Genomic DNA, 27,324 nt, shown 5'->3' with positions numbered 1-27,324 from the left:
AGCCCCAAGTTAAAATCCCTTTCTTTTTCCCTCCCCATCCAAATTCCAAATCCCAGCTTGCTACTAAGCACAACCTCTAAGCACAGTCTTAGCACTCACCCTCTCTTTGTAAGATTGTTTATACACACAGAATACTGTTTTTCCTTTCCATTTATTTAATAGTTCGGGGAGTAAGAAAAGGGGGCATGCAGAGGAAAGCTGGCAGTAGAATCCCTGAATAATTGAGGACCATTTGCTGGCATGGTGCATCAATAAAAAGTTAAATTAATGGTACTATATTTTTTGTTACTGATCCATTGAAAAACTAGCAAACAAAAACAGAAACAAAAACAAAAAAATGTAATACAGTAACCTTCAGTTACAAAGACAATTCACTTGTGTGAGCCTTACTCCTCTAAACTTCAAGATAAATGAAAATGAGATAGTCTGTACCACACTTATATTTTAAAAGATGAGGTTGTTGATACCAAAACCAGACAAAGATATCACAAATAAAGAAAATTACAGGCCTATATCACTGATGAATATAGATGCAAAAATCCTCAACAAAATATTAGCAAACCGAATCCAACAATACATTAAAAGCATCATACACCACGATCAAGTGGGATTTATCCCAGGGATGCAAGGATTTTTCAATATCTGTAAATCAATCAATGTGATAACCCATATTAACAAATTGAAGGAGAAAAACCATATGATCATCTCAATAGATGCAGAGAAAGCTTTTGACAAAATTCAACATCCATATATGACAAAAAACTCTCCAGAAAGTGGGCACAGAGGGAACATAACTCAACCTCATAAAGGCCATATATGACAAACCCACAGCTAATGTCATACTCAATGGTGAAAAGCTGAAAGCATTTCCTCTAAGATCAGGAACAAGACAAGGATGCCCACTCTCGCCACTTTTGTACAACAGTATTCCAACAGTATTGGAAGTCCTAGCCACAGCAATCAGACTAGAAAAAGAAATCAAAGGAATCCACATTGGAAAAGAAGTAAAACTGTCACTGTTTGCAGATGACATGATACTATAGATAGAAAAATCCTAAAGACACCACCAGAAAACTGCTAGAGCTCATCAATGAATCTGATAAAGTTGCAGATACAAAATTAATACACAGAAATCTGTTGTATTTCTATACACTAACAATGAACTATCAGAAAGAGAAATTAAGGATTGTTATCCCATTTCCCATCACATCGAAAAGAATAAAGTATCTAAGAATAAACCTACCTAAGGAGGTAAAAGACCTGTACTTGGAAAACTATAAGACACTGATAAAAGAGATGGAAGATGACTGAAACTGATGGAAAGATATCCCATGCTCTTGGATTGGAAGAATTAATATTGTTAAAATGATCATATTACCCAAGGCAATCTACAGAATCAATGAAATCAAACTACCAAGGGCATTTTTCACAGAACTAGAACAAATAATTTTAAAACTTGCATGGCAACACAAAAGACCCCAAATAGCCAAAATAATCTTGAGAAAAAAGAACAGAGCTGGAGGAATCACACTCCCTGACTTCAGACTATACTACAAAATTGCAGTAATCAAAACAGTATGGGGGCTTCCCTGGTGGCCCAGTGGTTGAGAGTCTGCCTGCCAATGCAGGGGACACGGGTTCATGCCCTGGTCTGGGAAGATCCCACATGCCGCGGAGCGGCTAGGCCCGTGAGCCATGGCCACTGAGCCTGCGCGTCCGGAGCCTGTGCTCCACAATGGGAGAGGCCACAACAGTGAGAGGCCCACATACCGCAAAAAAAAACCCAACAAAACACAGTACCGTAATGGCACAAAAAGAGCCACACAGATCAATGGAACAGAACAGACAACCTAGAAATATACCCACACTCTTACGGTCAATTAATTTACGACAAAAGAGGCAAGAATATATACAGGAGACAAGACAATTTCTTCAATAAATGCTGCTGGGAAAACTGGGCAGCTACATGTAAAAGAATGAAATTAGAGCATTCTCTAACTCCATATACAAAAATAAACTAAAAATGGCTGAAAGACCTAAATGTAACATTGGAAACCGTAAAACTTCTAGAGGAAAACGCAGACAGAACATTCTTTGACATAAATTATAGCAATATTTTTTTACATCTGTCTCCTAAAGCAAAGGAAATAAAAGCAAAAATAAACAAATGAGACCTAATTAAACTTAAAAGCTTTTGCACAGCAAAGGAAACCATCAACAAAATGAAAAGACAACCTACTGAATGGGAGAAAATATTTGCAAATGATATAACCAATAAGGGGTTAATATCCAAAATATATAAACAGCTCATACAACTCAACATCAACAAAATAAAGAACCCGATTAAAAAATGGGCACGTTTTTCCAAAGAGGACATGCAGATGGCTAACAGACACATTAAAAGATGTTCAACATCACTAATCACAGAAATGTAAATCAAAACCGCAGTGAGGGGCTTCCCTGGTGGCACAGTGGTTGAGAGTCCGCCTGCCGATGCAGGGGATACGGGTTTGTGCCCTGGTCCGGGAAGATCACACATGCCGCAGAGCGGCTGGGCCCGTGAGCCATGGCCGCTGAGCCTGCGTGTCCAGAGCCTGTGCTCCGCAACGGGAGAGGCCAAAAACAGTGAGAGGCCCGCATACCGCAAAAAAAAAAAAAAAACTGCAATGAGATATCACCTCACACCTGTCAGAATGGCTATCATCAAAAAGAACACACACACAAAGAAGAAAAAAAAAAGGACACAAATGACAAATGTTGGCAAGGATATGGACAAATGGGAACACTTGTACACTCTTTATGGAAATGTAAATTGGCCACTGTGGAAAACAGTATGGAGGTTTTCTCAAGAAAATGAAAACAGAACTACCATACAACCCAGCAATGCCACTCCTGGGTATATATCCAAAAAAAAACCAACCAAAAAAACATTAATTTGAAAAGATACATGCACCCCAGTATTCAAAGTAATATTATTTACAATTGCCAACATATGGAAGCAACCTAACTGTCCATCAATAGATGAATGGATAACGATGTGGTATATAAAATATATATGATGGAATACTACTCAGCCATGAGAAAGAATGAAATTTTGCCATTCACAACAACATGCACAGACCTGGAGGGTATTTCGCTAAATGAAATACGTCAGACAGAGAAAGACAAATACTATATGATATCACTTATATATGGAATCTAAAAAATAAAACAAACTAGTGAATATAACAGAAAAGAAGCAGACCCACAGATATGGAGAACAAACTAGCAGTTACCAGTAGGAAGAGGGAAGAAGGGAGGGGCAAGTTAGGGGTAGCGGATTAAGAAGTACAAACTATTATGTATAAAATAAATAAGCTACAAGGATATATTGTACAACACAGGGAATATAGCCAACATTTTATAATAACTATAAATGGAGTATAACCTCTAAACACTGTGAATCACTATGTTGTACCCTTGTAACTTATATAATATTGTACATCAACTATATTTCAATAAAAAAGTAATAATAAAAAAATTATAAAAGATGAGGTTGTTGTCCAAAATTAACCTCTAAATGTCTAAACGGCAGGGTTGGCTGGGGGGGGAGGGGGGGAAGCATACTGTGGAGCCCTTTGTCAACCCCCTGCCTTGAAAGACCTTGACCTAAGATGTCACTAAAATCCTCAGAGATCAGTAAAGGGCACCTCTTTTTCTGAAAGTTTGATAAATGGACCTGGGCCTCTATGGCTAGCCTCAAAGGGTTAAGAATACAACAGGAGGTGAGCTGTGGCTCTCCGTAAGGCCACACACCTCTGACTACATCTCTGCCTGTAAAACAAGAACATTCACCACCTCCCTCCCTCGGGACTCTTGGCAGGCTTCATCAGTGGCCAATGACGATAAAAATGTTTGTTATTTATAATGCCCAGCAGCACGCTGCATCTGTGAGGACAGAGCCACAGGGCACAAGGATTACGTCTTTAGAGTGTGATACAATTGTGGGCAGAAAAACTCCAATCATGACCTCCTTCTCAAAACCCCAAAATAAGAAATGCAGATGAACAGAACAATCCAGAGCCCACGTGCCTATCTATGTTCACCAAGGTTTTCCCCACCTTTGCTGGCTGTTCCTCCCTGCTGGTTCCCTGAATGCTGGAGCTCCTCAAGGCTCTCCCCATCTTATTCCGCATTCCCTTTTAAGAGACCTCATCCTCTCTCACGGCTTTAATTACAGCTTATTGACTCTCAAATGTTGATCAACACTCAGCACAGAGCCTCCTCCTGATACAGACCGGCAGATGCAACTACCTACTTGACAGAATCACCTGGACATCTTAAAGGCACCTGTTTAAAACTGAACCCAGCATGCTCCTTCCCCATCCCCACCCCAAGCTTGCCCCTTTGCCAGGGTTCCTCTCAGTTACACCAGCTGGATCTCTGGGCCATAGTCATCTCCAAGATAGGTATCTTTAGAATATACTGTATATCGTTAAGTAAAAAAAGAAACATGTAAAACTGTGTTTAGTAGGATGCTATCTTTTGTGCATCAAAGGGAGAAAATAAATGAATAAATAAATATCAGGCACACATATCCATTTGCATACTTCTTCAAAAAGAAACAAAGGAGGGGGCTTCCCTGGTGGCGCAGTGGTTGGGAGCCTGCCTGCCAATGCAGGGGACACGGGTTCGAGCCCTGGTCTGGGAGGATCCCACATGCCGCGGAGCAACTGGCCCCATGAGCCACAATTACTGAGCCTGCGCGTCTGGAGCCTGTGCTCCTCAACAAGAGAGGCCGCAATAGTGAGAGGCCCGCCCACCATTATAAGGAGTGGCCCCCACTTGCCTCAACTAGAGAAAGCCCTCACACAGAAACGAAGACCCAACACAGCCATAAATAAATAAATAAATAAATAAATAAATAAAAAAGAAACAAAGGAGGGATAAATCAAAATAAAAATGGTTGCCTATCAAGGGAGAAAGGGAAAAGGGTGGAAGATATGAGATTAAAGGAAACCTCTGTGACTCTATCCTGTTATGTAGTTTTAACTTTGGGAAATGTTGTATATAAAAGTTTTATATAATTTTTAAATTAAATCAAAAAGAAAAACCTCTAAAAATTAAAAACAAATTGAGGCAAATTAATGTATGTGATGGTGGGAGTATACTTATGTGAAGAAAAGACTTTACTAAACATAGTACCCTGAATTATGGGACATATTTTGGGGCCCAAAAAGAACCACAAAGAAATCATAAATTTCACTCTGAGTCTTATTGTTAGTAGAGAAAAAAACACATAATTATTTGAAAACTATAATAAGTATGCTGTAGATGTGCAGAATAGAGATTACATTAAAAAAAAAAAGAAAGAAAGAAAGAAAAGAAAACGGCTATCCGTAGAAAAGCCAGCTTGCAAGGGTGGTCTTTGGCTGGCATCTGGGAAACTGGATTTTGGGTGGTTCCCACAATTCCCAGAACTGATAAGAATGGTTCACTATGGGACTTCCCCGGCAGTCCAGTGGTTAAGACTTCCCCTTCCAATGCAGGGGGTGTGGGTTCGATCCCTGGTCAGGGAGCTAAGATCCCACATGCCTTGTGGCCAAAAAACCGAAACATAAAACAGAAGCAAAACTGTAACAAATTCAATAAAGACTTTAAAAATGGTCCACATCAAAAAAAAAAAATCTAAAAAAAAAGAATGGCTCACTATGCCTAACCTGTTTGTGGAAACAATATGGTTTATGCTAAATCCTGCTTTCTTGCTGGAAGTCTTGAGTTTTGGTTTGTGCTACGCAGAGGGTGCTTATGTGACCTGTCCCCAATAAAACCCTAGGCAATGAGTCTCTAATGGGTTTCCTTGGTAGACAATATTTCATACAACTTGATGGGGTTCCCACTGAAAATCAAAGCTTTATTGGTCAAGATTGGAGGTTGCTAGAGCCCAAACTCACTATTCTGAACACTAATAAAGGGAAAGAACCAAGCATTTATCCTGCCTTTTACTACGAACAGCATTTCAGAGAAACCATATAGGGATGAGGAAAAGGTCTTCTTCATTGAAGAATTCCAGCTAATAAAGGCCAAAGGAAATAATGGATCTAAGCAACGATCAGTGGATGCTAAAACCATTTAGGCGAAAGAGTTATAAAATGAAGATTTTATAACAGAGGGATCAGCTATTATCACCTGAACCCAGATATCTTAGAATCTCTGTGTGACAACCAGACACCAAGTGCTGATTGATGACATGGAATAAGAAGTACACAGCACTAGCTATGAGGTGCTCTCACTAAATAACTTGATCTGAATCGAATCAAATTCTCAACTGAATTTCTTGTTGACAGGAGATATGCGGAACAAGGGAACATGTCAAATGACACCACAGAGAAGCAATCAGCCAAATCCTGGATGTGGATGTGGCACACGACAATGACCTGCTTTCTCCAGCAAACCAAGGTCGTGAGAAAATTGGGAGTGGGGTGGTGGAAGGAGGGTACAGAGCTACAGAATACAGAGACCTATAGAACAAGAGTCAAAACAAGAAGAAAGCCAATCTGATCGTGTCACTCTCTTCCTTAAAACCCCTGGGGACCCGCCACTCCTCTGGCTGTTCTCATCGTGTCCTTTCTGTGCTCTGGCCACAGTCACCTGCATTCAGTTCCTAGACCATTCCTTCATTCCTCGGGTCCTTACACATGCAGTTCCCTCTCCTTGGGGGAGGGCGGACAACCCAGCCCCTGCCCCAGTGTAAGATTAGGTCCTCCCCCCTTGTTATACACCCTCACAGTACTCTGTACTTCTCAGGGAAACATGTGTATTTGTTTCATATCTGCCCTTCTCCCAAAGACTAGAAGTTCCTTGAGGGCACACACCACATCTTTCAGCAGAGTCTGACACACAGTAAGTATGTGCTAAATAAAAATCTGCTTAACGCACATGTGAACAAATAAGGTATGAACCATATGGCCCAGTGCTACCAGGTGGGAATTGAGGGACACTCTAAATCAATAAAGCCCCGCGTAATCCCTGCTAGCCTTCATTGCTGTGATATCTATTTTCAGTACCTAGAACCCAGTCTGAGGAGCGGAGGCTCACAGGGAAGGACTCACCGCCTCGTGGGACTTGGGAATGGGTACAATGATGGCCAGTACACAGATGAGCTGGAAGATGGCCCCCAGGAAGAGTCCATATCGCAGCAGGTTCTCCAGGAATGTGGGTTCAGGCACCTCGGGAGGGGAGAAGTCCAGGTCGGAGGCCATGGCCCCAGCTGCCTGCTGCCTGAGGTCCCCTCCGATTCACCGCTCTCCAGAGCCAACTTCTAAATGCAAAGAGTTAATGTCATGTTTCTACAACTGACGTTTAAATGGTTTCACTTCCACCAACACACCCACATACATGCAAGAATATATAAAGCAACTGCGATGAAATGTTAACATGGAGAGTCATTGGACCATTCTTTCAACTTTTTTGTATGTTTGAAATTTTTCCAAAAATGAAGTTACAGGAGATAAATAAATAAATGCAAACATTTCAACAAAAATCTCAAATCAACATACATTTGCTGAAGGCCTGCTCTGTTTCAAGTTTTATTTATTTGTTCATTTATACATCCAGTCATTCATTCAACAAATACTTATTGAACACCAAGCACTGAAGAGTAAAACAGACAAATCCCTGCTCTCTCGGGGCAGAGGCGGACAAAGAACACATCCAGATAGGACATGCCATCTAGTGATAACTGTTTTGAAAAAAGCTTCAGAAGGGCATCATTTTACTTTGTATAGGGTGACAGGAAGGGCCTCTCTGAAGAAGAGACAGGAATGAAGTGACAGAGATAGGAAGTATGAGACTGAGCCAGTGGAGAATCTCAGGGAAGCATATTCCAGGCAGAGAGAAAAGCAAGTGTAGAGGCCTCAGGGCAGGGATATGAGTCCAAAATGGTCAGAGGGGCGTACAGGAGGGAGAGTAGAAGGTGAAATCAGAAGAAGTGGCGACTGACCTTGTAGGACCCTAACACTCCTGATTTGATTGAGCAAAATGTAAAGCCACAGAAGGGTTTTGGGCAAAAAAGTGACATAATCTGATTTACACTTTTTTTTGGGCCACACCACATGGCTTGTGGGATCTTAGTTCCCCGACCAGGGACTGAACCCGGGCCCCTGGCAGTGGAAGCAGAGTCCTAACCACTGGACCACCAGGGAATTCCCAGATTTACATTTTAAACGGGGTGGGGGGGTACAGAGTGGACATAGGGAGACCAGTGAGGGAGCTACTACCAGTAACCCAAATAAGAGATGCTCGGGACATGGACGACAGGGGCAGTGGTAGCAGGTCCGGTCTCAACCCACCTGTCTAGTCTCTCACTTCACCAGAGTCTCCCACTCCTAATACCCTGGTCGAGCTGAAAGACCTGCCTGTAATTCTCCAAGAGCACTGAGCTCTTTCAAATCCTGGGTCTCTACCCAAGTGGCACACTCTGCCAAGAATGCCCTTTCCCATTACGACTGCTTGGCGAAGCCCCTACTCTACCTCCAAGGCTGAGCTCGTGCCCCCGCTCCCCAGCATGTCTTTCTTACTGCCCTCTTCCTACCCTGGTAGGACTGAACTGCTCCCCCTCTACCACAGCACCCACGAGTGGCTTCCTTTGGCCCAGCCCAATGAGAAAGGGGAAAACTTACTTGGGAACCAGGCCCACCTGACTCCAAAGCCCTTTGTGTTTTCAGAGATCTGTGCCACAAGGCAACTTTCCACTAAATCTGAGCTGTCCAGTATGGTGGCCCTGAGCCCCATGTGGCTATGGAGAGTTGAAACACAGCTAGTCCAAACTGAGATGGCTGCTCAGTTAGGTCCACACTCAATTTAGAAGGTAGTATAAACATAAGAATGTATCAATAGGGCTTCCCTGGTGGCACAGTGGTTAAGAAGCCGCCTGACAATGCAAGGGAACGGATTCGAGCCCTGGACCGGGAAGATCCCACATGCCATGGAGCAACTAAGCCCGTGTGCCACAACTACTGAGCCTGCACTCTAGAGCCGCATGCCACAACTACTGAAGCCCACACGCCTAGAGCCCATGCTCTGCAAAAAGAGAAGCCACCGCAATGAGAAGCCTGTGCAGTGCAATGAAGAGTAGCCCCTGCTCGCCGCAAATACAGAAAGCCCGTGCATGGCAACAAAGACCCAATGCAGCCAAAAATAAATAAAAATAAAAATAAATTAATTTTTTAAAAAAGAACATATCAATAAAATATCTCATTAACAGTGTTTTATACTAACTGCATGTTGAAATAATATACTGGGTTAAATAAATTATTAATTTCATCTGATGCTGAAAAAGAACTAAGCTGGAGGATTCATTTTCTGATTTCAAAACTTAGTATAAAGCTACAATAATCAAAACAGTGTGATACTGGCATAAGGATCTAGGCCAATGGAACGGAATGAAGAGCCCAGAAGTAAATCCCCACATATATAGTCAACTGATTTCTGAACAAGGGTGCCAAGACCATCCAATGGGGAAGGATAGTCTTGTCAAGAAATAGTGCTGGGAAAATTGGATATCCACATGCAAAAGAATGAACTGAACCCTTATCTTACACCGTATACAAAAATTAATTCAAAATGGATCAAAGAACTAAAGAGCTAAAACTATTAAACTTATAGAAGAAAATATAGGAGAAGTCTTCACGACATTGAATTTGGCAATGACTTCTTAGATGTGACACCAAACCACAGGCAACAAAAGAAAAAATAAATTGGACTTCGTCAGAATTAAAAACTTTTGTGCATCAAAGGGCACTATCAAGAGAGTGAAAAGACATACTGGAAAACAGTTTGGCAATTTCTAAAAAAGTTAAACGTAGAATTACCATATGATCCAGCAATTCCACCCCTAGGTATATACCCAACAGAACTGAAAGCATGGACTCATATACTTGTACACCAATGTTCACAGCTACACTATTCACAATAGCCAGAAGATGGAAACAACCAAGAGTCTATCAACAGATGAATGGATAAACAAAATGTGGTATAGACAAAGGACAAAGGACATTCAGCTACTAAAATGAATGAAATTCTGATACATGCTATATGGATGAACCTTGAAAACATGCTAAATGAAATAAGCCTGACAGAAAAGGACAAGTGTTGTATGATCCCACTCATTAGGTACCTAGAATTGGTAAATTCGTAGAGACAGAAACTAGAATATAGGTTACAGGGGATGGAGGAGGGGCAATAGGGAGTCATTGTTTAATGAGTACAGAGTTTCAGTCTGGAATAATGAAAAAGTTCTGGAAACAGTGGTGATGGTTACACACACTGTACACTTAAAAATGGTTAAAATGGTAAATTTTATGTTATGGATATTTTACCACGCACACACACAAATTGTACCTGTTTCTTTTTACTTTCTAAATGTGGCTACTAGAAAGTTTTAAATTACACACACGGCCTGCGTTATATTCCTATGGATGGCTCTGGGTTAAGAGACTATCCTAAAACCTTCCTTCACTTCGGCTCTGCGGCTTCACTGCTTTGCAACATTTTCCCAACATGACAGAGGAGTGACTAAAGGATGACAGAAACAACCTTCCAAGTGAACAGACTGGGGTTTGTGCAAATGCGCATTTGTCTACCTTTCAACCTAGTCACTTAGGAAGGTGATGTGCCCGAGCTGACAAGGTGGCCACTGTTTCCCACCACTTCTGTCTCCTTTGTGAATGGCTTTCAAAGCCTGAGGCTCACTTTTTTTCCCCCCCCAAAATCCTCAGAGCTGGCAGATCTTCATCCTCCCAGGAAGGATGTGATTTCTGGAAGGAACCCAACAGCATCTGGATCCAAGTGTGGTGAATCAGGTGGAGCCTCAAGCCCAGGAATACCATTTTTGGTCAAATACAAGGTTATGACGCTCAGACCCTAGGCAGATTGTTTGCGGTGGCTCAGAAACTGGCCCTGAAGTGAATTCCAAGGCTGTTGCAAGAACAGCTTTACTGGAGGAAACGTACAGCGCAGACAGGACACTATATCCTTACACCATGTGAATAGCAAGGTATAAAAGAGTTCTCTCATTTCTTCACAGTTGCACCTCATAAATACATACTTTTTAAAAATGCCCTTGGCCCTAAACTTTACATTTAAGGCTGTAACAAGCCGAGTGGGCTTATCAATACTTAGATTTATTAGTGTTACTCACAGCAACATTGTTAAGAATATTTGTAGTACAATAAAAACATGGGGCCAACAGTGGGGGGGGGCACAAACCCTGCTTCTATCAGAAATTAGCTACACTTTGGGCCAATCTCTTGACCTCCTACAGACTTGATGTTCTCAGGAGCCAAACAACAACAATAATATCTATTCAAAGCTATAATGCATTTAGGCTTTTTTTTTTTAATGGCAATTAGGCAATATAACAAGAGCCATAAAAGTGATTATATCCTTTGACTGAATAACTCACTTCCTAGAATCTACAGTAAGGAAACAATTCAAAAGAAGAAAAAGGCTTCAGGTACAAAAAAAGTTCATGGCAGTGCTATTCATAATACTGAAAAGCAGGAAGGAACTAAAGTGTCCAACAATAAAGAAGCAGTTAACCCAATTATGATACATCACGGGATATTCCCTGTTGGCTAAAATGGCAAGTACATATGTGGTGTATCAGGTCAGCAGAAAAATCTTTGCAAAATTATATTAAATGAAAAAAGAAAATAATTACATAAACACTGACTTGCAGCCATGTATAAACTATGATCTCACTGGCTAAAGATCAGAAGAGGCCATAAGAAAATGTAAATAGCTGCTGTTAAAGTGAAGGGCTCATAAGTTTTAATTGTGGGGGGAATATCATTGAAAAAATTGAATACAATCTAAAAGAAAAATCCATGCCTATCTACTCCTCTCACAAGGCTTTTATAGGGTCTAATGAAATGCTGCCCAAGAGAACTTTCTGCAATGATGGAAATGTTCTCCAATATGGTAGCCACCAGCCCCATGTGGCTATTAAGCACTTAAATGAGGCTTAAGGAACTGAATTTTTCATTTTCATTTTACTTTATTTATAAATAGTTGCATGTGGCTAGAAGACTCCCACATTGGACAGCACAGGTACAACCAGAGGGTGGTTGTAATAAAGTTCTGGAAAACATAAAATGCTCTATACATCTTGTGTCTGCTTTAGAACTCCTGTCTAATTTTCTCTGTACCCCTATGCTTTACTTCCCAGTCTGCCTGCCAGGATTTCTGGGTTTTCCTTTCCTGAATACTGAAGTCACAAGAGTCCTACTCATCCTTCAGCTCCCAACAAGGAGGCTCTTATCCCTCAGACTCCTTGACAGGCTTTGCTCCTCCCACCCCACCCCCGACACTGTCACAGCAGTAGCGGTAAGCAAATCATTTGCCAGATGTGCACGGCACTTTACAGTCAGCATCTCATTCATTTCACAACCACTCTGGGAGGTGGGTATTACTAATGAGGATGAGGAAACCAAGGCTTGGGAGAGGTTACATGGCCTACCCTGGGATTACTTGGCTGAGAAGTGGCAAAGTTAGGATTCAAACTGGCTGGTGGGTACGACTGAAACTTAGCTGGTGGTCAATGGTTTTCAAACTGCAGGCTGTGGCCAATTTGTGAGCCATGGAAACCATTAAGGGGGCTGCAGCTGACATTTTTTCCTCTTTAATTTTATTAACCAGTACTTTAATTAATTAAGTAAATGACAATAGAAAATATCATATCAGTAAGGGTGAGTATTGTGTCCTGAAGCTTTTTTTTTTTTAACTAGTTATATCCATCTACATCCAAGCAAGGATGTTCTGGGTCAAAATTCAAAATGTATTTCTTATTGTTTGAGAAATACTACACAGTCTAATGTTTTTACTTGCTCCACTATAAGCTCCTGGACAGCAGGGACCCAGGGTCCATCTTGAGTTTCTTCCAGGGCCTGACTCAGATATTTGGTAACTGATGAAACCTATGGTTGTTTCCCACCTTTAAAGTAAGAGCAGATGCCTCAACCAACAGCCTCATTTAACAAGGAGGAGGGGGAGCAGAGAGGCACGCTGCTTGCTTAGGCTCTACCAGTGAGTCAGGGCAACGCTGAACATCCCGCTAGGTCTCTAACCCTGTGATGCTCCAGACTTGCTTAAGAGCAAAGGTTTTTACACATGGGGGGAAACTCATACCCTCACCAGAATTTCATAAAAAGTACAGAGCCATTTATTCTCAAACATGGCAAATAATTTCATAAGGTTATCAGACCCCTTGAGGCTCATCTGTGAATGCCAGATACCAGTGGTCTGAAGCATTCATTCACTGGACACATATTTACTGAGCATCATTCTAGGTCCTGCCATGGAGTTTTCATCCAATCGGAGGCACTCAAACACACACATATAGATATGTAATGGCAGCAGTATTATCAGAAATATAAATAGGGAGATAAGGGGTGCTATTTTATATGAGGCAGTCAGGGAAAGGCCTCTCTGAGAAGGTGTCATTTCAGCAGAGGCAAGAAAAAAGTGAAAGAACAAGTCAATTCAATTCCTGTTAGGTACCCCAAGGTGAAGAAACAGCAAAGGATAAGGTCCTGAGGCAGGAATGAACTTTATGACCAAGGAGAAGAGAGTAGAGTGAGCAGCTGTGTAGGATCAGTAGAACGCTGGGTCAAAGGGGAGCCACTGGAAGGTTCTTAGCAAAGAAATGACACGATCTGACTCATTTTTAAATGGTCCCTGTGGCTGCTGTGTTGAGAACAGAATGTAGAGGGGCAAGAGTGGAAATAGGGAAACCAGTTAAGAGGCTACTATATAATAGTCAAAAAGACACACTTGCACCAGGTAGCAGTAGAAGCGGTAAATTCTCAGGTTGTAGATGTATTTTGAAGAGAGGGCCAACAAGATTTCTGAGATGAAATCTGAAAGAGAGAAATTAAAAATAAGACCTGAAGGTGAAACTATTCTGTATGATACTGTAATGGTGAATACAAGACATTAAGCATTTGTCAAAACCCATAGAACTGGACTTCCCTGGGGTCCAGTGGTTAAGAATCTGCCTTCCAATGCAGGGGACGCGGGTTCGATCCCTGGTCGGGGAACTAAGATCCCACATGTCGCAGGGCAACTAAGCCTGCGCGCCACAACTAGAGAAGCCTGCGCCCTGCAACTAGAGAAGCCTGTACACCACAACGAACAGCCTGTGTGCTGCAACTAAGACCCAGCAAACTTTACAGCACAAAGAGTAAACTTTAATGTACATGAATTAAAAAAAAAATCATTTAGGTATCCAGGATGGAATGCAGAATGTGACATTCTGAATCTAAATGTATTAGAAATGGATGAAGCGATTTCACTGAAGGGGTAGGGGGAATCAGGTGCTGACCTCAGTAACTTTGGAAATGGATGGAGTTTGTAAGACTAAAGGCAAAAGGAACTGTATATGTCACTGTACTCTAGTTAATAAAGTTGTTTCCCACATGGGATATAGGTTACCAATTCTAAAACAACTATACATGTACACTGGAATTGAACAATTAAGTAAATGGATGGTAGATGGTGGGAGCTAGGTTTGTTACAGTTGGAGTAGAAGGTTACAGTTAAGACAGAGGAGGCTAGAATGATCCATGTGAAATGGAAGAGTGTTGCAGACATCAGTATAAACTCATATTTAGATTAATATAGATACAGAAGGCTACATATTTATATATATAAATGTGTGTGTGTGTGTGTGTGTGTGTGTGTGTGTGTGTGTGTATATATATATATGTAGAGAGGGAGAGGAGAAGAAGAGGGAGATTAGTCTACACACATACATCTCTTGCTCTTTTGCTGACAGAGCCCAGAAACAGGGCATACCAGCAGCAATGAGCACACCTAGCACCCAGATCTTGGTGTCTGATACCATTCTCCAATAAAAGGAACCAGGGCTCCTGGGAGAAATGGTTAACTCTAGGACTGAAGCAGGAAATACACAAGATAAACCTGTAACAGAAAGTAAGAAAGTGTTCAAAAAAACCCAAAACACATTGATCGGGGTATGTCAAAGGGATATAGAAGCCACTTCAAAGAGCTCCCAATCGCCAAAGCCAGAACAATTTGGACAACAAAATAAATTAAGTAGTGCTGGATTATAACCCAAAGTATGAAAAGAAATATCCAAGACTATACTGATATAAATGATTTAATAAATACACAAATTTCCCATGGAGAATTTCAAACAATTTATGTAGATCATCTGTCTTAAAGTATGACGTATAATTCCACACTCCTTAAGCATGGGCTGTGCATAATGACTTCCTTCCAAGAGTACAATATGGAAAAGTGGGGGAAGGGGAGTAACTTTACAGTGGAAGAACTTGACTACCTCAAGCTAGTGATCTGGGTTAACATCAACTGTGGTAACTTATATTGAAAGTATATACCCTTGATGTGATATGAGGAGAATGGCACTTTACCTCTGTGGTCTTCCTCCCCCAAACCTATAACTCCAATCTCATCATAAGAAAAACACCAAACAAATCCCAGCTGAGGGTCATTTTACAAGGTATCTGACCAGTAATACTCAAAACTGTCAAGTTTATCTCAACGAGATAAGTCTGAGGAACTATCACAGTCCTAGAAGCCCAAGGAGACACGACTAAATGTAATGTGGGATCCTGGAACAGACAAAGGACATTAGGAGAAAACTGAGCAAATCTGAAGAGCCCATTGACTTTAGTTAATAATAATTTACTGATATCAGTTCATTAATTGTGACAAAAGTATTATACTAATGTAAAATGTTAATAATAGGGAAAACTGTGTGGGAGATATATGGGAACTCACTGCAGCATCTTCACAATAATTTTGTAAATCTAAAATTGTTCTCGGGACTTCCCTGGTGGCACAGAGGTTAAGAATCCGCCTGCCAACGCAGGGAACATAGGTTCGAGCCCTGGTCCGGGAAGATCCCACATGCCGCGGAGCAACTAAGCCCGCGGGCCTAGAGCCCGTGCTCCACAACAAGAGAAGCCACCGCAATGAGATGCCCGCCCACCACAAAGAACAGTAGCCCCCACTCGCCGCAACTAGAGAAAGCCCACACGTACCCTCAACACAGCCCCCCCCAAAAAATAAAAATAAATAAATAATAAATAAATAAAATAGTTCTCAAATAAAAAGTTTATTAGAAAAAACAGTCACTATTTCAAAATAAATAAATAACCCCTGAGACATGTATAGCTGTCCAGACTTAGCAAATAGAAACTAAGTCTTCTCTTAGATTTAAAGAAACAGATTCCAAGGATGTTGGTAGGGGATCACTGGCTTCTAATGAAGTGATTCAAAAATTCTGTCCTGGGGCTTCCCTGGTGGCGCAGTGGTTGAGAGTCCGCCTGCCGATGCAGGGGACACGGGTTCGTGCCCCGGTCCAGGAAGATCCCACATGCCGTGGAGCGGCTGGGCCCGTGAGCCATGGCCGCTGAGCCTGTGCGTCCGGAGCCTGTGCTCCGCAACAGGAGAGGCCACAATAGTAAGAGGCCCGCGTACCACAAAAAAAAAAAAAATTCTGTCCTGAGAATTCAAAGGAAACAGACTGGGGTACAGAAAATCAGTGTCAGGAATTACTGCCTTACAGCCATGGGCTGTATACCCAGACCCGCCCCATTACAACAAATTCCCCAAAACTGCTCAAAACTGGGTTAGAATTTTGTCATATGAAAAGATAAGCCATCTCCTAGAGCAGTCAAAACTGGCAGCCAGTAGGCTGAAGCTGGTGGGCAGATGTCCTACAAAATGTAATTATTAAATCCGAATTTGTTGCCACCACTTAAAAAGTGAGGTTTCACATACTCATTTCCCACTTCCTTTAAAAAGAAATAAATCAGCGAACATGCGCCCATTTTACAGAGGAGGAAACTGAGAACCAGAGAGGCAACCAGAGCTCGTCCACGGTTACATAGGGTTAAATAGGGGTACACTCAGGGGTCAAGCCCCAGCCAGACTGACTCCAAGACTCTGGCTCCTCCTAAAGCTCCGTCAGTGGGAAGAAAGGCCAAGTCACAACTGTGAGGAGCACCGGGTTCTGGCCCTGCTCAGAACTAAAGCACTGAGGGACAGCAAGACAGGCTCTCCGCCCCACTGGGACTCAAAACTCCCCTCCCAAGTAACTTCCGAAAGAGCGACCCAGGAAGTTATTTTCGCCGCGCACGGAGTGGCCCCCGGGCCGGCAGAACAGCGCCGCCCGCGGCGCCCGAGCTTAAGCCCCTCTCCGTACCTCAGCATCTGCGACTCTACCCCGCCCTGAAGCCCGGGACCGGCCACGGCGTCACCGTACTCACCTCCAGCGCCGCCGCACCGCGCCCCCGGAAGTGGTTCCTTGCAACCTCGGTCCCGGAAGTGACGCTCCTGAGCAACCAGCGGGCTCAGCTCCGACCGCCCTCGTTGCTACGGTTGGTGGATCCGGGCCGCTGGGTTTTGTCAGACCTTTGTCCCAACCCAGTGGGTTTGAGCTGGACGGAGAGGACTACGGAAGTGAGATCCAGACACCGTCGATTCTTCAAGCCCCTTTATCACAGCCCATTTCAGCAAATGTTTATACACATTTATAGAAGCCTTTTTTTTTTTTTGAAGTAGATCTACAATGTTGTGTAAGTTTCAGGTGTACGGCAGAGATTCTGTTATATACATATACATATATACATATATATGTGTATATATATATTCTTTTTCAGATTCTTTTCCATTATAGGTTGTTATAAGATATTGAATATAGTTTCCTATGCTATACAGTAGGTCCTGTTGCTTATTTATTTTATATATAGTAGTGTGTATCAGTTGATCCCCAATTCCTAACTTATCCCTTCCCCTCTTCCCCTTTGGTAACCATAAATTTGTTTTCTATATCTGTGAGTCTATTTCTGTTTTGTAAGTAAGTTCATTTGTATCACTTTTTTAAATTCAACAAAGAGGTGATATCATATGATATTTGTCTTTCTCTGACTTACTTCACTTAGTATAATCTGTAGGTCCATCCATGTTGCTGCAAATGGCATTATTTTGTTCTTTTTTATGGCAGAGTAGATGGTATATATGTACCACATCTTCTTTATCCATTCATCTGTCAGTGGACATTTAGGCTGCTTTCATGTCTTGGTATTGTAAACAGTGCTGTTGTGAACATTGGAGTGCATGTGTCTTTTTGAATTAGAGTTTTCATCTTTTCTGGACATATGCCCAGGAGTGAGATTGTTGGATCATATGGTAACTGTGGTTTTTTAAGGAACCTCCATACTGTTCTCCATAGTGGCTGTATCAATTTACATTCCCACCAACAGCGCAGGAGGGTTCCCTTTTCTCCACACCCTCTCCAGCATTTATTATTTGTACACTTTTTGATGATAGCCATTCTGGCCAGTGTGAGGTGATGCCTCATTGTAGTTTTGATTTACGTTGTATAGAAGACTTAATTCTATGCCAGGCCCTGAGCTAAGAGCCTACAATGAAATGCAGAGAGGAGACAAACAAGCACAGTTTTGTAATTCAGACAGAAGCAAATTATTAAAATTCATTCAAAACATTCACCGAGTACCTACTCTATGGCTTGTGCTGGTTGTTGAACCAGACAGATGGAGTCTCTGCCTTTGTGGAGCTTAAGTTTGAACATATTATCATATAATGTGATAAGTGTTTGGATGGCAGTACAGAGTTCCTGACTGGGTATTGGTGGGGCAAGTAATGGGGAGAAAGGAGATCTAATAGGACTTGGTAATCAGCCTTCACTATGAACCTGAGTGATTCTTGACTCCTGGTATCCATGCCTTTGTATAGCCCCTTCCCACATTGAATAGGGCTGACAGATATAGTCAATAGGATATTGTGGAAATCATGGAGTATGAGTTCCAAGATGAAGACATAAAAAACATTGTTCTTCCTCATTGCTCTCTCTTGATCATTCATCAGGGATCCATGTTGTGAGGACACTCAGGCAGCCCTGGGGAGAGGCTTGCATGAATAATAACCAAGCCTCTTGCCAACAACCACCTCCAACTTGCCAGCCATGTGTGTGAGCCATCTTGGGAGTGGATCCTCCAGCCTCAGTCAAACCTTCAGGTAACTGCAGCCCTGGCCAAAATCTTGAATATAATCTCATGAGAGACCTTGAGCCAGAAACAGTCAACAAAATCACTCTTGAATTCCTGACCCATAGAAGTTGTGAAATAACAAATATTACTATTTTAAGCTCCTAAGTTTCAAGGTAATTTTTTTTCAGCATAGATAACTAGTACAGAGAAGATCAAGGAGGAGGGGTTGGATGCTAAAGATTCAAAACAGAATGAGACCTAGGGCTTCCCTGGTGGCGCAGTGGTTGAGAGACTGCCTGCTGATGCAGGGGACATGGGTTCGTGCCCCGGTCCGCGAAGATCCCACATGCCGCGGAGCGGCTGGGCCCGTGAGCCATGGCCGCTGAGCCTGCGCATCCAGAGCCTGTGCTCCGCAACAGGAGAGGCCACAACAGTGAGAGGCCCGCGTACCGCAAAAAAAAAACAAAAAAAAAAAGAATGAGACCTAATCTTATCCTCAAGGAGCTCACTCTCTCCTGGAGGACACAGACAGAAATAATTATAATTCACTCAACATCCACTAATCCCATACTATGTGAGATGATATGGAGGATCCAAAGATGTATTATTTATTCATTCATTCAACGAATATTTATGGAGTTTCTGTTCTGGATCATACACTATGGAGTCAGGAAGGCAATAGTGAGTAATTGGGTCCCTACCCTCACTGTGTTTACAGACCAGGGGTTATCTGACACCCTCATTAATCAATCACAAAGAAATGTATATTTATGAACCATGAGGTGTGTAGGGAGGAAATAAGAGGAAACCATGAGAGAATAAATAGCATGGGAGATACAATCAAGAAAAGGTGATCGGGGAAGGCCTCTCTGTGGAGGTAACATTTAAACTTAGAAACAAAGAATGAAGAGGAATTTGCCAGGCACAAAAGGAATAAGCACGGTGGGAGGTGGAAAGGCTGTTGGAAAGGCTTGGCACGTAAGACAGTGGGGAGAAGCTGAGGCCTGAGAGGTACGGATATTTAGGCAACTTCCCTGTCAGTCCAGTGGTTAGGACTCGGCGCTTTCACTGCTCTAGGCCCGGGCCCAGGTTCCATCCCTGGTTGGGGAACTGAGATCCCACAAGCTGCGCTCGCCACAGTCAAAAAAAGAAAGGAAGGAGGGAGGAAAGAGAGAGAGAGAGGAAGGAAGCAAGGGAGGGAGGGAGGGAGGAAGGAAGGAAGGGAAGGAAGGAAGGAAGGAAGGAAGGGAAGGAAGAAAAATAAAGAGAGAGAGACAGAGAAAGAAAGAAAGGAAGCAAGGAAAGAAGGGAGGCAGGGAGAGAGAAAGAAAGAAAGGAAGAAAGAAAAGGAAAGAAAGAAAAAAAGAAAGGAAGAGAGAGAGAAAGAAAAAAGGAAACAAGGAAGGGAGAAAGGGTGGGAGGGAGAGAGAGAGAAAGAAAGAAGGAAGGAAAGATACAGATATTTAGGACAAGACTTGGTACTTGTCCTGGAGGGGCTCACTGTGGGGTGTGAATGAGGAGGATCATAGGAGACAGAGATGTCTTATATGTTGAATTGTGTCCCCCCAAAAAGATTTGTTGGAGAACTAACCCCAGTACCTCAGAATGCGATCATGTATGGAGACAGGGTCTTTGCAGAGGTAGTCAAATTAAAATGAGGTTATTAGGATGGGCCCTAATCCAATATGACTGGTGTCTTCATTAAACAGGGAAATTTGGACACGATGCACACGTAAGGGAGAATGCCGTGTAAAAATGAAAGCAGAGCTCAGGGTGAGGCTTTTACAAGCCAGGGAAGCCAAAAATTGCAGCAAACCGCTGGAAGCTACGGGAGAGACATGGAACAGATTCCTCCCCACAGTCCTCAGCCTTGATTTCTGATTCCTAGCCTCCAGAACTGTGGGAAAATAATTTTCTGTTATTTAAGCCACCCAGTTTGTGGTACTGCGTTATGGCAGCCATAGCAAACTAATACAGATGTGCAGGTGCTTTGAAACCTGTTACTATCTGTATCCAAATGTGAAAAATCCCCAGCATGGCTGCTGCAAGCACAGCTACTTTCTTACTCTCTGGAAGCTTCTGGAGGGATCCAGCTGAGTCTTACTCATCTCTGTGCCCTGCATGGCTTCATTAGCACCACAGCATGGTGGAGCGCTCTGTGGCGTGCTTGTTCCTATCCATAATATCTGTGCGAGGCACACTGCTTGCACGATGAAAGAGAAAACGTTGAAAAAGGCATGGTGTCTCTCTGAGAAAATTTTCTAAACTAGATTAACACGACAGGGTGAACCAGTTTGAAATGATTAATTATAGCTGCCATCTATTGAGTATTCATCAGGTGCGCAGCACTTTACATATATCAATATCCTCCCCCCAGCAAACCTGTAAGGCAGGTATTATTCCCATCTACAGATGAAGAAACCTAGGGCCGGAGAAGTTAAGCAACTTCCCCAAGTCCCCACAGAGACTGCATGCATAACCACTGTACTACCCAGCTAAGCTGTTCAAGCCAGATGAACACTCCAGGCATGAGTGCTCTAGGATGAAGGGAAGCGTTAGCAGAGAATGAGGTATCTGGGAAGGCTTCATGAGGGAGGTGGCTCGATGTGGGTCCCGGATGATGGGCTGGATTTGGATATGGGCAAAGGAAAGTAGAGGCACAAGACTTGCTTTTTCACCTCCTAGCCTTTGCCTTTGTTGGTGTCTTTGTCTGGAATGCTGTCTTCTCCCAGCTCTTTACAAGACAGGCTCATTCTCATACCTCAGGGCTCTGCCCAAATACTACTTTTCAGAAAGGGCTTCTGTGATCGTCCTTTCTAGCTAATTGTTTTTTCTAGAAATGGCTCCAGCAGTATTGCCCATCCCACAGGGGCTCTTCTGCCCCATGACTGCTTGGACCCATAGCGTACAGTGGAAGAGATGTTGTGTCCGTTTCAGGCATGGCACTTAACTGGCCTGGAAGTCAGTTACCATGTAAGAAGTGCGACCAGCCTGAGACCACTGAGCTGGGAGGAGCCCAAGCCACGTGGGGAGGAAGGGAATCAGAGGAGCATCAGATACCAGACCCGGGAGTGAAGAAGCCATCTTGGAGAGGTGGAAAGATGGACAGGTGTGTGATAAAGCAAAGGTGGTAGAATGTTAAGTGTAGAATCTAGGTGGTAGGTATAGCATGTGCTGTATAATTCTTTCAACTTTTTTTGTATGTTTGAAATTTTTCACTACAAAGTTGTGGGCAAAAAAGAAACCATCTTGGAAGTGGACTCCGCAGCCCCAGACACCTCAGCTGATACCACATGGAACAGAGATGAACCTCCCAGCCCAGTCTTTCCCAAATACCTGACCCACAAAATCATGATCTAAATAAATGGGTATTTTAAGCCACTAAGTTTTGGGGTATAGATTACAGAAATTCTCTTTCTAAGTAGACCTTCCTTACTTTTTATCACAGCTTCCTGCCTGTTTCTTTTATAACATTATCACAATCTGTAATTGTCTTATTTGCCTATTTATCATCAGTTTCTCCCCCTCTAGAATGTAAACTCTATTTCCTTTGTTCACTCCTGCCTCTCAGCACCTAGCACACTGCCTGGTACATGTAGGCTCAAATGAATGTTTGTTGAGTGACTAACTGGGACCAGGAGATGGAGCCTTTCTGAAGAGTACTAGAAGACAACATGGAATTCACAGAATAGGGGAAAAGCTGGTATTTGTCACTTCGGCTGCCCGAAATCTGAACCCCCATTTGTGGGAATCCCAAGAGGTAGGAAGAGGCAGATGGATGGGATGCACACACCCTCTCCTCAGTCCCTGCTGGAGCAAAGATGCTGAACTTAACCACGACCCATCAGAAGCCCCCACCCCAGGCAGCAATGCCAGCTGCAAGGGTCAGCCAGAGACTGTGGTGAGTTCCGAGTCCAGGACCTTGTTCAGAGCAGGGATCTTGGCCACACCTGGCCTTGGGTGGGGTTCTTGCCTGAGCCCAGTTCTGCAGTGTTCCATCAACTCCTTCTCTGCCCTTAGGTTCAGCTCCAGGGAGAAACCAGGAATGCTGAGCATGGTACATCCTGATGAATCCAGAATGCAGGACCAAAACGAGGGGCCGCTTTCCTCCAAATGGTGAGGACATCTTCTACATGCCAGAAAGGCCAGCAATACATTCATTTCAGAACCAGCAGAGCCCAAACAACAGTGGAGGCTCACCGCATTCTGGACTCTTTTTCTGGGCCTCCAGGAGCCTTCCAGCAGATAACCGACTTTGATAGTTCAAGGCCTGTCCTCTTGCTTTCTACAAGGTGTGAACTAAGGGCTGGATTCCACACTTGGGTGTCTATAAACCCATGGTACCCAGGTCCTATTCCTGTGCTGTAGGATCTTCCAGGAGCAGGTCTGCTACAAAGGAGGTGCGGTTCACATTTCAATGCTGGGCTCGTTAAAGAGGTCATCAAACAGAATTTCCATCAGAAGGTAGATTACACGTCAACACCACAGAGGGTTTGCCCTTCCCAGGAAAATCCAAATGCTATAACTTGTTCTTGAGACCCAAGGTTTCCCACAGTTTTGAAATCTGAAAAGCTTTATCCAGCAGACATCCATTAAGTGCCAACTGTATGTCAGGGAAACACTGGAGACAGATCTTGGGCTCTGGTGGGAGAGACAGACATAGACACTAACACAGTAGGATATTTTGAGTTCTACAAAGGAAGTGTGTGCAGAATGACATAAGAACCCGGGAGAAGCATCAGACTCTGCCTTTGGCAATCAAGGAAGGCTTCCCAGAGTAGGTGACATTCAATCTATAGGAGGAGATTACAGCTGAAGCAAAGGTCCAGGCCGGAGCTCATACTTCCAAATCCCCCTGAGGAGTCCACAGTCCAGAACTTCATCTCCCTGCTTCAGCCATGGAAGCAGCAAAAGCTTCACATGCAACCAACATCTGGATGGTACTAATTACCTCCACGTTTATGAAGTGCCTCATTAAACTTGACTCAAACCAACAGCATAGTTGGCTCCCTGGGTTAAATCCACGCTAAATATTCAGTTACACACAGCACAAGCGAATCATATTTGGTGGGGTTCAGTTCACTTGTCCTGTGAAGGTGGTTTTCCAGCTGAATAATGATGCTGCCTTTTAATTGCGTGCTGTCTTCCTCCTGGGGGACTTTAGGTGGGACCATCTTCCCAGAGGGAGCCAGAAACTGGGTGTCGTCATCTCCATTTTATAGTTGCATGGACTCAGTAAAGAGATCTGGCCCCAGCCGCATAAACTGCAATCTTACTCCTCCCTCGGAGCCCAGCTCAAATTACCTCATCTTAAAAGGTCTTTTGGTTCCCCCATCAGAATTTCCCTGCCATACATGACCCTGGAAGAAGCTGAGAGAAACGGCTGAGCGCTCACTGTGTACAGAGCTCTGTGACGGGGAGTTGACAGCATTCACTCACTTGATCTAACAACACTGAGGGTGTGTTCCCATTTCACAGCTGAGGAGGCTCAGGCACAGAGAAGCTGAGTAATGGGTCTTGGATTACACAACTAATTAGTCAGGATTCAAACCCAGGCCTCTAAGCCCATTGTCTTAACCACACACAATCCTGGCACATTCATTCAACAAGTATTAATTGAGCACCTATGGTACACCCCGTGCTTGCCAGGAGTATAGTACTTGCTAGGGATGCAGTAGGGAAGGAAACATGATCTTTGCCCTAACAAAGATTATCGTCTAGCAGGGAAGACAGATGTGAAACACTTCCACAATCATTTAATTACACACCAGGCATCAGTCAATGTTAGCAGAATTTAACTGAACTAGCTAAGACATCAGCAGGGCAAGAAAAGAAATCAGGTCTCTGGATGGCTCTTTCTTGTCTGCAATTCAGGAGTCAGTCAACTCTTCCTTTTTTCTTAGATTCTGTAGCTAAGCAATGCCTACAGAGGCCCACAATTGCATTGGGAGTTTCCAGAAACCACTTCCCTCTCTGAATCACAGCTTTCCCAGCTGGAAAATGGGGATGAAAATAGCAAAAGACTGGCAGTAAGCCAAATATCCATCAACAGGGGGCCACTTAAAGAAGTGGTGGTACATCTACACCCTGGAATATGCAGCTATTAAAAAGCATGAGGCAACTCTAAATGCTGGACAAGGATCGCTAAGACCTAGACCCCAGGGAGTCGGGTGACTTACTTTTTTTTGTCTTTTTTTTTTTTTGGTCGCACCACATGTGGGTTCTTAGTTCCCTGACCAGGGATCGAACCCGTGGCCCCTGCATTGGAAGCATGGAGTCTGAACCACTGGACCACCAGGGAAGTCCAACTTACTCTTAATGTGTGCCATTTTGTACCTTTAGAATTTTGCACTCTGTGCATGTACCTTATCAAAACAAATTCAAGGACATTTTAATACAACATTTTGATGGGGATAAAAAAGCAGTCAAATAGCCAGGCTCACGTGGGCCCATTGGTGGTATTATTGTTAGTTTCAAAGGAGAGGTTAGATTTGGCAGCCCTTGGAAAATCTAAAACAATTAGAGCACATGTTGCTCCTAATGAGATGAGGGAGGAATAAGGGCCAAACGGAGAAGAAAGGAGGAGGAAATGAGGAGAAAAACGAAGAGGCCAGGCAGAGGCCAACAGAGAAAAAAATCCACAATTACTTTAGTGCCGCCGAGACCCCAAGGCAGCTGTGCTACCTGCTTCTTTCTAGCCAGCTGCCAGGTTGCCATGGTAATGTAATAGCCAGTGGTAAGCTTATTTATGATTCTGAAAACATTAAAAAAAAAAAAACCACCAGCAAGCTGCAGATATGCAGCAGTGAGCAGAGAAGGTACCTGCATGAGAGGAGGCGTCAAGGTGACCTTCCTGGAGCTTGAGGTCCCCCCTTGAAAACTGGTGGGGTCAGCCTAGAGCAGTGGGTTGCAAACCTGAGCGTGTAGCCAAATCATCTGGAAGGCCGGTTAAAATGCTCTACCCATCCCCGGAGATTCAGATTCAATAGGTCTGGACTGGGGCATTTCGAACAAGTTCCCAGGAGGTATGGAAACCGACGTTTGGGGACCACCACCCTAATGATCTCTAAAGGCCTCTCCAACTCAAGATTCCATGAGCTGTGGGCTCCAGCTCCCGCTCGCCCTGAAATGGATACTGCTTAAGTATTTAGGGGTAAAGCACATCCAGCCCCTCTATCAGCTCCTCTGTTAACTAAGTAGTTACAACATCCTGACGGAGGACCCACGTGGGTTGTAAGGTAGCCCAAAGCACCTGGTGGGCCAAGGGCTTAGAGGGCAGTTTCCAAAGCCGAAGCCAGCACCTCATACGAGCAATTGCTTGGGAAGATGGGCCAGCACTCCAGCTGTCTTTGCCAGAACTCTCTCATGGGGCCAGTTAACTGGGTGTGACGGCCAACAGGTGCCACTGAGCCAGAGGAAAGGCGTCTGTCAGTCAAGACTGTGGCTGAGCAAGGGCCAGAGCTGGTGGGAGAGGATTTGAAAATGACAGAAGCCAAATCTTCGGGCACTATAATTTACCGCAGTGGGATTCTGATTCCCCACAGAAATGGAGACAAATAGACAAATCCAAACACCCAACCCCATCCAACGCACACAGCATCCCAAGTGAGAAAGTTCACGGCTGGGGCAGGATGCAATACTTGTGACAAGTCCCTTCAAATTCAGGATTTCTTGTACATTCAACAAATATTTTTAGAGCACCAGTGTTGTGCCAGACACTCTGCTGGGCGCTGCACACATGGGCGGTGGGCAAGAGTGGCCCCTGCCCTCATGGAGCCTACATTTAAGTAAAAGGGAACAGACGGTTCAGAGAATCAGATGGTTTAATTGTGCTGCGGTTACAGAAGTGAATGATTTTGTACTTAGGAAATAATGCTTAAGTATATAAGGGTAAAGGGGCAAGATGTCTGCAACTTATTCTCAAGAAGCTCAGAAAAAAATAATCAATATATTATCTACATGTATGATTATATTTAACACACACACACACACACACAGAAAATGATACAGCAAATGTGACAAAATGTTAATTGTTGAATCTGGGCCAAAAAGTATATGGGAGGGAGTTCTTTGTATCATTCTTATTTTTCTGAAAGCTTGAAATTATTTCAAAATTAGAAATTTAAAAAAGGATCACATTCTGAAATTGCAACTTGTCCTTTCTCTTAGCATTACAGATTTTTCCAAAAGAACTTTTTTGTGTGGAATATTGATGTGTGGAAGTGAAGGAGCTGGTCTGCTGAACCAGGAGTAGTTTGAGTTACTGAACTGTCATTTTTGCACC

The 27,324-nt window shown here is 43.3% G+C and overlaps 1 protein-coding gene and 1 long non-coding RNA gene across 7 annotated transcripts in view; one reads left to right on the top strand and one right to left on the bottom strand.

Moving 5' to 3' along the window:
- MANBAL (mannosidase beta like) overlaps positions 1-17,346 on the bottom strand; it is a 32,553-nt gene extending 15,207 nt beyond the window's left edge. Inside the window, exons 1-3 of one of the 6 annotated variants that reach the window (XM_060285371.1) lie at positions 17,298-17,334; positions 13,813-13,898; positions 7,092-7,300 (exon numbers count right to left, since the gene is read on the bottom strand). In XM_060285371.1, coding sequence (XP_060141354.1) covers positions 7,092-7,241 — 150 coding nt within the window. In that variant the 5' untranslated portion in view covers positions 7,242-7,300; positions 13,813-13,898; positions 17,298-17,334. Of the gene's footprint in view, positions 1-7,091; positions 7,301-13,812; positions 13,899-17,233 lie in introns of those variants that run through there. The other 5 variants (XM_030830642.2, XM_060285372.1, XM_030830643.2 and 2 more) reach the window with 5 other exon arrangements.
- Positions 17,347-17,402: 56 nt separating this feature from the next.
- LOC115839257 (uncharacterized) lies at positions 17,403-25,821 on the top strand. The gene is made up of 5 exons (XR_009559145.1): positions 17,403-17,606; positions 18,919-19,068; positions 21,978-22,149; positions 22,612-22,941; positions 23,061-25,821. It is a non-coding gene; the product is annotated as an uncharacterized lncRNA (long non-coding RNA).
- The last annotated feature ends 1,503 nt before the right edge of the window (positions 25,822-27,324 follow it).

This window comes from Globicephala melas, chromosome 15 (assembly GCF_963455315.2).
Source record: "Globicephala melas chromosome 15, mGloMel1.2, whole genome shotgun sequence".
Taxonomy (NCBI): domain Eukaryota; kingdom Metazoa; phylum Chordata; class Mammalia; order Artiodactyla; family Delphinidae; genus Globicephala; species Globicephala melas.
The sequence above is the reverse complement of the archived record's forward strand: the minus strand, read 5'-3'. Positions and strand labels throughout refer to the sequence as shown.